The following is a 14,325-nucleotide window of genomic DNA, read 5'->3' as shown; positions in this document are numbered from 1 at the left end:
ATGAATTGGATGCTTAACTGACTGAACCACCCAGGTGTCCCTAGAATACTATGTTTAGATCTTAAGTAGGAGCACCAGAAGATGCAGGTTTATATTACTAATTTAGTCATTCAGAATCCTGAAAGGTGTTGGGGGTGGGGTGGATTAGGTTATGAGAATTTTGCCTTTACACATTTTCTCTGTGATTGTTAAGACTATTATACCAGAAGCAGACCTTTTCCAGTGTTTATTCTATATGGTAAAGATTATTCTAGGGGCGCCTGGGTGGCTCCCCTAGTCAGTTAAGGATCCGACTTCGGCTCAGGTCATGATCTCATGGTTCATGAGTTCAAGCCCTGTGTTGGGCTCTGTGCTGACCGTTCAGAGCCTGGAGCCTGCTTTGGATTCTGTGTCTCCCTGGGTCTCTCTGCCCTTCCCCCCACTTGCACTGTCTCTCTCTCTTAAAAATAAATAAACATAAAAAAATTTAAAAATATTATTCTAGGCCTTTTTTTCTGTGCATGCACTTACATATACATTTTACAAAAATGACATTAAGGGTGTTGTTTTCGTAGTTTATATTCCTTTGAAGATTTTTACTTTAAAACTGAAATACAGGCACATGGGTAATTATTTTGACTTACTATCTCTACTACCTATAGTTGACAAATCAACTATATAAAGTGCACTTGCATTTTAAAGATTTTATCTGAATCTTCTAAATATTTTGCTGATATTTGAATATGAAAATGGGAAATTTTGTATTTTCTTCCCAAGTGAAGAAAATGTAGTTCAAAGTAGGTGTAAGTGACTAGTCCATGTGTATAGGGCTGGTAAAAGCTAAGATTCAGACCTAGATCTCTGATTCTAAATGTGGTTTCCATTATATTCCACTGTTTTGTGAACTTGTGAAGACCGTCTCGTTTTTTTCTTTTCATGCTTCATTCTGAATACTTGTTCTCATCTTGTTTTCAGAACCAATTTTGATGTAAGCTAGGAAGAATCTGAGGAGCTTTAGTCGAATAATTTGAGATATGCAAATAAAATTTTTATTTGAGATCTCAAATAAAACTTGAGAGATTTTATTTACCGTTGTGTTTTGTTATTTGATCCATTGTGACCCAGTATTGGAAGCAGGGCTTCTGCTTCTATTGGGGTGGAAGTTCTTATAGTGCTTGTTCCCTCTTAAGAACTGAAGTCTTGTTTCTGAGTACTAGGCCAGGGCTGGGACCTTGATAAATATGGTAGACTTCCCTGATATTAATTACTTATTTACTTGTAGCTTGCACTGAATACTGCCTGGTTTTGTTTTCCCCATTACTGGTTTCTCCCTACTAGAATGAACCATCATCCCTTGCCAGAACTTTCTGATACTACTTCTAGTGCACCACCACCTGTGGTCTGTCATACTACATTTGGAATATTGTGTTTTATCTTCTGCTGTATGTTACTTTCCACCGTGGGTATCTGGAACTGACTTTCCCCCACTATTCCCCATTTCTTGCATTGTCTTCCATTCCTCAATGGTTAAATCTAATCCTGGCCCTACCCACATACCTTACTTAGCTTGTTCCTTGGTACATACTCCAGGCAGTGACCCAAGATATTATGCCAAAGCACATAAGACTTAATCCCTGTCTGAGGTCTAGATGGGCATATGTCACAAAAGTACATGTTTTAGAGCCATAAGAGGATCTTATCCTTCTTTTAGCCTAACCTTTTCATATTTATGGATGAGGAAACTGAGGGTAAATTTTGCAGTCCAAATCACAGTTGGTGACGGAGTTAGAAGTAGAATCAATAGTAACCTCAGTTAGATTTCCATTGTATCCATTTTTAACAAATACCCCTTATACCTAAGGAAGACTTCAGCATATTTAAAAAATACAGATTGGAATGACAGAGGTCATTTTACTATGCAGTATAAAAGTTTAATAAGCTATTAGATTAGTGTATTTTTTATTTTATATAGATATTTAAAAACAGGAATTACTTGGACATTTATCTGATTTCATAACTGTCAATATGTGAAAGCTGAAATTTTTTAAAGCAAAGCAATATCATTCCACCAGATGTCACTGTTTGCATGTAACAATGAAGTTACAATGATTAAAAATAAAATCCCCCACTTCCCTAATCATATTTTGTAAAAAAATAAAATCTACATAGTTATACTCTTATTCTCCTTTAGATTTATCATTTTATTAAGATTATGGTTCCCTCAATTTTTAAAAAGTGTTCAAAGTGTTCATTACCTCTGCTACAGATTTTGAAGACTATAGTAAAGAAAATTATTTGTAATCTTCAAGAAGATGAACTCTTAAGTCTTTTCTAGATCTAGGAGTTTGCTTTTCAAATAACATTCTTTGTAAGTTACTATTTTCTAAATTGTAGATTGTGACCTAATAAGGGGTTGTGAAATCAATTCAGTGGCTTGTGACAAGTACTTTAAAAATGTTGTGTGGAATATAATACTCTATTGCCTGTATTTTTGTGACACAACTTTTGCACATGAGCACTCTGAAAATATCCCTGTACACCTCTTCTTTGAGTTGTATAAAAGCAACTGTGAGCATCATCCTGTGAAGCCTTGAACAGGTTTTGTACCCCAACAAGCAAGATTTTAAGTTCAGTAAGGAAGGGAAAGCAAAGATGTGACGGGGGAACTTCTCTGTTAGAGTCACATCCAAGAAGAGGGGAGAGTGCTGGAGGGAGAACCCTTCTTTATGCTTCATAGGATAGAGCTCATGTTCTCTTTTATGTGATTTGTAGAATATGTATGCAGAGTTTTTTAAAAAGTGTTCACAGGTTAGAGCAGATGTTTTCTAAACTTCTTTGATAGCAACCTACAATAAGAAATATATGTTATATCTCTGGCCCATGGGGGACAAGTAAAGAAACTTAACTCACTCTGAGAGAGGTGGGCATGTTTCCTTCATTTAATATCCTCAATGATAATAGCAATAATAATTGAATATCAGCCACTTACTAATTACTTAATAATTGAACATGTACAATGTGACATTTCTCACATATATTATTCCTAAGCATTAGACCCTGAAAGACCTGATCACTGTTGCTATAGATAGATAGATGGAGAAACTGAGACCTAGGAAGGAGAAGTGACCTACCTCACATGTGAATTAGAATCTCTAGAGGAGGTATCTGGGAAGCTATAGTTTTGACAAGCTCCCAGGATATTCTTAGAATCAGGCTGTTTTAGGAAAGATTGCAGTACATCACTGGTTTTCAGTGTATATCAGAATCATCTGCAGGGCTGGTTAAAACAGATGACTGAGTCCTACCCTGAGATTCTGATTCATTAGGTATAATGGGCAGCCAAGAATTTGCATTTTCTAGCAAGTTTGTATGTGATTTTAATGATGCTGCGTTAGGGAACACACTTTGAGAACCACTGCAATACATCATGCTGACCTGTGATTCTCAGTTCCCTGGGATAGAGTCTGGGACTGGGAACTCACAGAGGCTGTGAGACTTTTCTTGCTGAGCCAAAATACAATATGTATTCAGTATGTACTACATTTGCATCACAGAAGATAGGAAATGAATAAGAATCAGTTTTCTCTTCAAACCAGTCTATGTCTACTGTGAAAAAGATACATAGAATAAAAAATAGCATATTCTACAATGAAAGATCCGATCAAATGCAGCAGAAAAACTAGGGAAGCAAAGATGAATTTTGACTGGGCAGAGGGGGATTTATAAACGTTTCATGAGGGAGCTGCAATCTGCAAGCCTTCTTTTCATTATTTTCATAGCCATACTGTATTGTAATCTGGTTTGCCTCTCTTCTCTATTGTCCCTAAGTAATCTCAGCACCTCAGGCACCTTCTACATAGTGAATGTAGGTTGGGCCAGGAGTTAGGGGAGGGCAGTAGGATTGGCAAGTAGATGGTATCCAGACTGTGGAGGACCCTGAATGCAAAGCCTGGGAGCTTAGGTTTATACAGTGTATATAGTCATTAAAGTATTTGGAAAGGGGGTGAGTGATGACATCTCTGGCAGGGTATATAGTATGGATTGGAGAAGGGAAGGTCTAGAGGTAAGGGACCAGCAAAGATGATATCGTAGGACTCAGATGAGAGAAAATGCAGTGGACAGGAGAGACACCATGGAAGAAGGAGCAGAACCAGTGATTACTGCTGGAAGTGATGGAGAGATTGGATATGAAGAGATTTTCAATCCGAAATGGTGTTTTCCAAACAGGAGAATGAACTCTAGAAAGGATTAGCTCTTCTCTCTGGATATAAAGAAGGAAGAAGGGAAAGTCTGGAGAAAATTTTCAAAGTAATTGATTACTCTTTGTCCTGTAGGAGCACTTGCTAATCTTGGGTAGCCTTTCACTAAGGTCCTCTATACATGTCTACCAACACTATGCACTCCAATGACTTCTTTCATTTTTCTTCCCACCAACCACACTGTCAGATTCATTAGTGCACATTTGGAATGTGAAAAGACAGTAAGTTGGGAATTACTCTTACTACCTTGGTTTTGACTTAGAGCTAGATAAAAATACAGCAGTGCCTCAAGGTAGCTTCTTATGTCATGCCTGTCCTTCATGATCTTAGAAATACTGACTTTGATATATGTAGTCTCTTGGCTCACTATTGCAGCCAGTAGACTTCACCCTGTTCTTTGTTTTTCCTATACATACCATTCAGGATTCAGTTGACGAAAACAGAAATATTTTTTAGCTATTTTAGGCAAAGAGGGAGTTAGTAATGAGAATTTGATGCTTATAAAACCAATGGAAAGATTGGGAAAGTGGGCTGTAGGCAGGGAGGGTTTCCAGAGATGACACACAACATGCTTAAATGTCTGCCAAGGAAGCTGCTGCTTCTAGCATAGTCAGGAAGGTAGTAAATCTGGAAGCCAGTACTGGCAACATACAACCCTAGCTATGATTCAGGGATCTGGTGGCCTCTATTGTTACAGCTTTAGACTCTGAAACCACAGTATGTCTGTTTGATATGCTCGCTGCTCACTGCCCCTCCCCCCCAAAAAAAGAAAAGCAACCTACAAAAGGACTACTATTAACTGAAACACTGCTACAGTAGAACTCGATGTTGCCATGACTGTTTGCTAACAAAAACATCAGAACTTTCTGCTTTCCAAATTGTATGCTGAGTGCATCTCATTAGTGGATCCTAACTCACATCTAGGACACTGGCTGCAAGAGAGTTTTACTTCTTCATCCTCAGTAGGTCAGGAAAGCACTTTAGAAGGAGGATAATTGGGTGTTGAGTGGCCGTCTACTATATTCACCATATTGGCAGTTGAACTTTATCTTCTCTTTGAATTCAAATATTTGACTAGTTGGGATAGGAGGCTTTTCTCCATGACTCTACTTTGGCAAGCCCTATTTCCATGAGCCTAACTTTGGGTGGACCTGTTTTTTCTAAGATCTGGTATGATAGAATATGAAGGTTTCAGCATATTATTAAGTAACTAAAGTGAGTTGGGTGGTTTGTGAACTTTTAGTCTTCACATTTGATGACTCATAAAGTGATTGCCTATTCACATAAGGGTATATCAAAAAGTGGAACACTGGCTTCCGTGTGAAATTGATATAGCTATAGTCTGTGCAGGCTCATTTTATATCCTTTTATAATTCTTTTACAGTAATTATAAAAATTAGTACAAATTAATACCAAATTTAATACAAAATTAATGTATTTTAAAGCAGTTCATAAATTAGTCATTAATGACACATCTTGCCTTCAAATTTTCATTTAGCTTATGTCTTTGGCTTAATTAAGACTTTTGTTTATAATTTTTATATTATAATTTTTTGTATTATAATTTTTGTTTATATTTTTTGTATAATTTTATATAATTTATATATATATATAGTTTGTAGCCTAGAAAGGAAGATAAATGCCATAGATTTTTTGTTCATCTTGGCAAGATGTGAATCAAGAAGAGAAAACTTTAATGTGAGAAGGCAGTTCTTCTTGGGCTGACACTTTACTTCACTCTAAGAAATGAGACCATTTCCTATGGGCTTTGAGTGGGGAACAGGTTAACCATCAGAAGGTAGAGACCTTTTTACCTCTTTTGTAATCAGACTTTTACAGGATGAATTTGTTATTCTAATATAGTAAAACCATCATGAAGGTTACTATTAAAATGTATGCAGAACCACAGAAAAATTATTTTGAATTATTTCCCATTTCAGACTGTCTGACTTCTGCACAATTTCTGCTTATTACAGATATCAAATGTCGGTGTGTTTATTTCAGCAGAGATATGAAATGAGTCTCATCAGTGACTTAACAAACCAATGTATTGTTTTTTATCATACTGTAGAATATTGCAAGGAAATCCTGTTGTGGGTGATAATCAAGAACATGTTGCCATCCTTCCAACACCACCAGTGATATTACCTGATTTGGCACAAGGAACTAGACAGCGTGCTCAGAAACCACACCTACAACTCTTGGGAGAGGAAGTAAGAGTTTACCTTAATAGTACTTTTCTCTACCTCACAGCTCTTGAACCTTTTGGTTTCAGGACCCTTTTTGTAATCTTAAGAATTTTTGAGGACCTCAATAATTATTTATGTAGGTTATATCTATTGACATTTACAGTTGTTGGGAATTGGGGCACCTGGGTGGCTCAGTCGGTTCAGTGTCCAACTTCAGCTCAGGCCATGATCCCACAGTTCATGAGTTCCAGCCCCACATTGGGCTGTCAGTGCAGAGCCCACTTCGGATCCTCTGTGTCCGCCCCCTCCCATGCCCCTCCCTTGCTCGCTCTCTCTCTCTCTCTCTTAAAAATAAATAAACTTAAAAAACAAACAAACAAACAAACAACAAATGTTGGGAATTAAAACTGAGAAAATGCTAAATGTTTATTTTTTATTTATTAAAAATAACACTAATAGGGCACTTGGGTGGCTCAGTTGGTTAACTGTCCAACTTCGGCTCAGGTCATGATCTCACAGTTCATGAGTTTGAGCCCCACGTCAGCTCTGTGCTGACAGCTCAGAGCCTGGAGCTTGCTTCTGATTCTGTGTCTTTCTCTCTCTGCTCCTCCCCCACTTGCATTCTGTCTCTCAAAAATGAATAAACATTTAAAAAATAACACTAATAAAGTAGTATGTTAACATAAAATGCATTTTTATGAAAAATAATTATATTTTTGTAAACAAAATTTTAATGAGAAAACTAGGGTTGGCTTACATGTTTTGCAATCTTTAATGTGTAGCTTGCTGGAAGATGGCTGGATTCTCATGACTGCTTCTGCATTCAATTTTGTGGTAGGTTGTTTTGGTTGAAATATATGAGGAAAATTCTGGTCTCACACAGATAGGTAGTTGGAAAATATTACTTTAACATACTTTTAACATAATAATGGATATTATCCTTTGTTAATATGCCAAAACTTAATAAGTGGTAGTTTCTTGGAAGTTGTTGCAAGATTTATACTTCTGGGGAAGATGGTGAAAAAGTATTTTTACTCTTCCCTATTCTTCCTGCTAAGTACAATTAAAAATGCTGGATGTTACAAACATAAAAGAGTCTTGAAAAGTGGAAAACAGGGGTGCCCGGGGGGCTCAGTCGGTTAAGCATCTGACTTCTGCTCAGGTCATTATCTTATGGTTCATGAGATCGAGCCCCGTGTCAGTGCTGACAGCATGGAGCCTGGAGCCTACTTTGGATTCTGCGTCTCTGTCTCTCTTTACTCCTCCCTCACTTACAGTCTCTCTCTCTCTCTCTCTCTCTCTCTCTCAAAAATAAACATTAAAAAAAAGAAAAATGGAGAACAAAGCACATTAATTAGAAATGTTGGCATCCAAGAAATGACATGGCTGTGAGTTAGTTCCTTGGGTTTTCTTTTTTGCTTCATATATACTAGACTTGGAGTTGAAAAAGATGTTAATATAGAAGCAAAGATAGGCAAAGGAAAAAAAAGCCTCAACAAAAACCTGCTCTCTTTAGCCAAAGAACCAGGAAAGGGGCAGCCTAGCAAGACAGAAAAGTTTTAGACAGTAACTGCTCTATTCCAGTTAAACACCAAAGGAAAAACAGTGGCCCTACCCCCCACCATCAAAAGCCTATTGGGAAATTGAAACTTAACTCTTGATAAGAGTTAATGAGGCACTCTTCCACCCCTGCCAGGGTCATATCAAAGAAGACTGCATGTGGAGCTGGGACTTTAACCTTAACAGAGTGTTAAAGAGATCCCCCTCCTGTTGTCAGTTGAAACCACATGGGGATCTTGGACTTCTATCCCCAAGTATCAGTAATGACCACACCTCCCCTTCCCCACTTTGATGGTATCAGAGGAAGCCCAGTGGAGGGTCACCTAAAACAGAAAGGGTAAATAAATAAGATCAAGAGTCAATAACATTTTTCATAGAAATAGAATAAACAGTCCTGAAATATGTATGGGACCACAAAAGATACTGAATGGCCAAAGCAATCTGGAAAAAGAACAAAGCTGGAGACATCATGCTTCCTGATTTAAAACTATATTATAAAGTTATAGTAATCAAAACAGTATGGTAATGTGGTGCCTGCATGGCTCAGTTGGTTAAACGTTGGACTTCAGCTCAGGTCATGATCTCATGGTTTATGAATTTGAGCCCCATATAGGGCTCTGCACTGACAGTGTGGAGTCTGCTTGTGATTCTCTCTCTCTCCTTCTCCCTCTTTCTCTGTCCCTCCCCTACTCTCCCTCTTTCTTTCTCTCTCTCAAAATAATAAATAAAACAAAACAAAAACAAAAAACAATATGGTGTTTCCATAAAAACAGACACATAGATCAATGGAGCAGAATAGAGAGCCTAGAAATAAATCTACACATACATGGTCAATTAATTTATGACAAAGGAGCCAAGAATGTACAGTGGGGAAAGGACAATCTCTTCAATAAATGATGTTGAGAAAATTGGACAGCCACATGCAAAAGAATGAAACTGGACCATTATCTTATACCATACACAAAACTTAACTAAAAATGGTTTAATTACTTGAGTGTAAAATCTGAAACCATAAAACTCCTCGAAGAAAATAGGTGGTAATCTCCTTAATATTGGTCTTGGCAATGATTCTTTGGATTTAGCATCAAAAGCAAAGGCACCAGAAGCAAAAGTGAGTAAGTAGGAGTATATAAAACTAAAAAGCTTCTGCAAAGCAAAGGAAACTATCAACAAAATGAAAAGGCAGCTTACAGACTGGGAGAATATATTTGCAAATAATATATATGATAAGGTGTTAATATCCAAAATATATAAAGGACTCATACAACTCAAAGGCAAAAAAACAATCCAATTAAAAAATGGGCAGAGGATCTGAATAGAGATTTTTCCAAAAAAGATACAGATGGCCTACAGTTACATGAAAAGATGCTCAAGATCACTAATCACCAGGGAAATGCAAATCAAAACCACAATGAAATATCACCTCACACCTTTTAGAGTGGCTATCATCAAAAGGACAAGAAATAACAAGTGTTGATGAAGATATGGAGAATAGGGAATTCTTGTACTCTGTTAGTAGGAATGTAAGTTGCTATAGCCACTGTGGAAAACAGGTTCCTTAAAAAATTAAAAATAGGACTACCACATGATCCAACAATCCCACTTCTAGACATTTGTCCAAAGAAAATTAAACCACTAAGTTGAAAAGATACATGCAACCCCCCATGTTTCTTGCAACACTATTTATAATAGCAAAAATATGGAAGCAATGTAAGTGTCCACTGATGGATGAATGTGAAAGAAAATGTGACACACACACACACACAATCACACACACAGGAGTATTCAACCATGAAAAAGAATGAAATCTTGCCATTTGTGACAACATGGATGGACCTTGAAGGCATTTTGCTAAGTGAAATAAACCATATAGAGAAAGACAAATGATCTTGCTTCTATGTAGAATCTAACCCCCTCCCAAACTCCAAAAAACCAAGCTCATAGATACAGAGAACAGATTGGTGGTTGCCAAAGGTGAGGGGTGGGGAGGTGGGTGAAATGGGTGAAGGGAATCAAAAGCTACAAATTACTAGTTTTAAGATAAATAAGTCATGGGGATGTAATGTACAGCATTAAGACTATAGTTAATTATACTGTATTGCATATTTGAAAGCTGCTGAGAGAGTAGATCTTAAAAGTTTCTTTTTATAAGAAAAGAAATTCTGTAACTATATATAGTGATGAATGTTAACCTGACTTATTGTGGTGATCATTTTGCAACATATACAAATATTGAATCATTATATTATACACCTGAAAATAATATGTTATATGTCAATTATATCTCAATTATAAAAATAAAGAGAAAGGAAATAGAAGTCTTAGGAAAGAAATTGAAAATATAGGGGAGAAACAGAAAACATTTTAGAATTAAAAACATAATAACTGAAATAAAAAGCTTAGTGGATGGGCTCAAAAGTAGAGTGGCAGAGACAGGAATCAGTGAAGTTGAAGATAGAACAATAGAATTTATCCAGTCTGAACAACAAAGAGAAATAAACTGAAAAAAATAGACTTGTGGGAACAGGTCCCTTGACCTGTGGGAATATTACCAAAGATCTAACATTTGTGTTGTTGCAGTCCTGCAAGGAGAAGAAAAAGAAGAGATAGAGGTGACTGAAAATGTGTAAGAAGAAATGATGGCTGAAAAACTCTGAATTTGGAAAAATATTTAGGAACCTGAGCAAACCCCAAGCAGGAAAAATCTAAAGAAATTTGTACTAAGTCACATAATACTCAAACTTATGAGAAGTAATGACATAGAAAAAAACCTTGAAAGAACCAAGAGAGGGACAGTATGTTACTTATAGGAGAAAAACAATTTGAATGGCAGTGGATTTCTCATCAGAAACTATTGAAGCCAGAAATCAGTCCTGTATCTGGAGAAAATATCCTTTGGGAATAAAAGGGAATCAAGACATTTTTAGACGAAAGGAAACAGAGAATTTGTTGCTGGCAGATTTGCCCTAAAAAAATGACTAAAGGAAGTTCTCTAAATAGGAAAAAAATGATGAAAAGAAGAATCTTGGAGTATCTAGAAGGAACAAAAACATTTAAAGCAAAAATATGAGTAAATGCATTAGTTTCCTTCTCCTTTTGAGTATTCTAAATTATGTTTGTCAGTTGAAACAAAAATTATGTTATTAAATGTATATGGAGGAAATGTTTAAAATAATTATATTATAAATGGGGAAAGGTAAGGAGACATAAAGGGAGGCAAGGTTTCATATTACTCAAACTGGTAAAATGATGACATTTGTAGACTTTGATAAGTTATTTTTACATAATGTAATTCCTAGAACAAAACTAAAAAGCTATAGAAAGAGATACACTCAAAAACACCATAGATAAATAAAAGTGGAATTTAAAACTATATCCAGGCAATAGGAAGGCAGGAAAAAGAAAACAGAAAAACAAAAAATACCAGATAGAGCAAACAAAACAAAAAAATGAAATGGCAGACTGTATCCATAAGTTATATGTAAATTGTCTAAATACACCAATTATGTGACAGAGATTGTAGAGTAGATTAAAAGAACATGACTCAGTATATAGTGTCTACGAGTAACTGACTTCAGTTATGATGATATGGGAAGGTTGAAAGCAAAAGGGTAAAAAAAGGTATAGCATGCAAACATAAATCAAAGAAAAGCAGGTTATTAATATTATTAATATCATTAATATCAGAAAAAGTAGACTTTCAAGCAGAGGAAGTTATCAGAGACAGAGAGGGGCATTATACTGTGATAAAAGTGCCAACCTACCAGGAAGACATGGCAGTCTTAAGAAGTATGTGCACCAAAGAACAGACCTACAAAATATGTGCAGCAAAAACTGAATGAGAAATGGGATATTCCACATTTACAGTTGGAGAGTTCAACATCCCTCTGTAAGTAATTAATAAAACATTTGGAGAGAAAATCTGCAAGGATGTAGAAGAACTCAAAAACTCCATTAACCAATAGAATATAGTTGAAATTATATATGATTACACCCAACAAAAACAGAATACACATTTTTTTCAAGTTCCCATAGGACATATACCAAGACAGAGCAAATCCATAATGGAATCAACCTAGATATCAGTAACAAAGATAACAGAAAAATATCCAAATAGTTAGAAGCTAAACAATAAAGGTATAAGTAATTGTGGCTTAACAAGAAAGTCTCAACAGATAGAAAACCATATAGAAAATCAATTGAACAGAATTACAATGAACATATAACATATCAGAATGTGTGGCACACAGTTAAAGCACTGCTGAAAGGGAAATTTATAGCACTAAATGCTTACCGTAAGCACAAATGCTTACCGTAGAAAAGACAAAGTGTCGGGGCGCCTGGGTGGCTCAGTCGGTTAAGCGTACGACTTCAGCTCAGGTCATGATCTCACAGTCTGTGGGTTCGAGCCCCGCATCGGGCTCTGTGCTGACAGCTCAGAGCCTAGAGCCTGCTTCCGATTCTGTGTCTCCCTCTCTCTCTGCTCCTCCCTGGAGGAGCATGCTCTGTCTCTCTCTGTCGCAAAAATAAATAAAAACATTTTAAAAAGTAAAAAAAAAGAAAAGACAAAGTATCAATAAATAATTTTAAAACATTTTTGAGTTTTATTTGTTTATTTTGAGAGGGAGATGGAGAGAAAGCATACATGAGCAGGTGAGGAGCAGAGAGAGAGAAGGGGAGAGAGAATCTCAAGCAGGCTCCACATGGTTAGCAGAGAACCTTATGTGGGGCTCGAACCTGGGAACCAAGATCATGACCAAGTCAAAACCAAGAGTCATCTGCTCAAGAGACTGAGCTACTCAGGTGCCCCTCAATAAATAATTTAAGCTTCTACCTTAGAAACCTAAAAAAAGAGGAGCAAAATAAAAAGTAAGCAAAGGGAAGGAATAATAAAGGGCAGAAATCAGTAAAATTGAAAACAGAAAATATAGAGAAAATCAATGCAACAAAATCTAATTCTTTGAAAAGATCAATAAAATTGATCTCTAACAAGACTGACAAGAAAAAAAAGAAAGGACACACGTTAACCGATATTAGAAATGAAATGCGAGACGTCCCTAAAGATCTTTCAGATGTCAAAAGAATAAGGGAACACTGAGTGACTCTACACATATAAATTTGACAACTTAGATGAAATGGAGCAGTTCCTCAGAAAACAAAGCTGCCACAGCTCACTCATTATGAATGAAGTAGATAATTTGAATAGCCTTATAACTATTAAGGAAATTGAATTATTAAAAATGTGTTTTTGTTTGAGTATAGTTGACATACAATGTTACATTACTTTCAGGTACATAATATAGTGGTTCAGCTTCTTTAACCTTTATGCTATATGCATAGTGCATATATATGCATAGCTGCAAGTGCAGCTACCTTCTCTCACCATATAACACTATTCCAATATCATTGACTGTATTCCCTACACTGTATTTTTCATTCCCATGACTTATTCACTCCATAATAAGAAGCTGTATCTCCTAATACACTTCACCCATTTTTGCCCGTTCTCCACCTTCCTTCCCTCTGGCAACAATCAGTTGGTTCTCTATATTTATAGGTCTGATTCTGCTTTTTGTTTATTCATTTCATTTTTTATATTCCACATGTGAGTGAAATCATATGGTATTTGTCTTTCTTGGTCTGACTTATTTCACTTAGAATAATACCCTCTAGGCTCATTCATGTCACAAATGGCACCATCTTATCCTTTTCTATGGCTGTGTAATATTCCAGTGTGTGTGTGTGTGTGTGTGTGTGTGTGTGTGTGTGTGTGTGTGTGTTTACATACTACATCTTCCTTATCCATTCATCTACTGATAGACACTTAGGTTGCTTCCTAAGTAAATAATGCTGCAACAACCATAGGGGTACCACACATCTTTTCAAATTTGTGTTTCATTTTCTTCAGATGAATACCCAGTAGCGGAATTATTGGATCATATGGAATTTCTATTTTTAATTTTTTGAGGAACCTCCATACAGTTTTCCAGTGGCTGCACCGGTTTACATTTCCACCAACAGTGCAAAAGGGTTCCTTTCTCTCCACATCCTCGTCAACACTTGTTATTTTTTAGTCTTTTTTATTTTAGCCATTCTGACAGGTGTAAGGTCATATCTTGTGATTTTGATTTTCATTTCCACTAATGAGTGGTGATGTTGAGCATCTTTTTATGTATCTGTTGGCCATCTGTATGCCTTCTTTGGAAAAATGCCTACTCAGGTCTTCTGCCCAGTTTTTTGAAGTATTTTTTAAAGTTTATTTATTTTGAGAGAGAGAGAGTGCACAAGTGCGCACAAGTGAGGGAGGGGCAGAGAGAGAAGGAGACAGAGAATCTTAA

At 36.3% G+C, this 14,325-nt stretch overlaps 1 protein-coding gene across 2 annotated transcripts in view; it reads left to right on the top strand.

Annotated features, from left to right (window-relative positions):
- TTC6 (tetratricopeptide repeat domain 6) overlaps nt 1-14,325 on the top strand; it is a 204,452-nt gene that overhangs the window by 88,387 nt on the left and 101,740 nt on the right. For both annotated transcript variants that reach the window (XM_086709888.1, XM_086709887.1), the window contains exon 7: nt 6,310-6,451. In XM_086709888.1, coding sequence (XP_086566014.1) covers nt 6,310-6,451 — 142 coding nt within the window. The remainder of the gene's footprint in view (nt 1-6,309; nt 6,452-14,325) is intronic.

The sequence above is a fragment of the Puma concolor genome, chromosome B3 (assembly GCF_028749965.1).
Source record: "Puma concolor isolate L17-30 chromosome B3, mPumCon1.1.hap2, whole genome shotgun sequence".
Taxonomy (NCBI): domain Eukaryota; kingdom Metazoa; phylum Chordata; class Mammalia; order Carnivora; family Felidae; genus Puma; species Puma concolor.
This window is presented reverse-complemented; position numbering and strand designations above follow the sequence as displayed.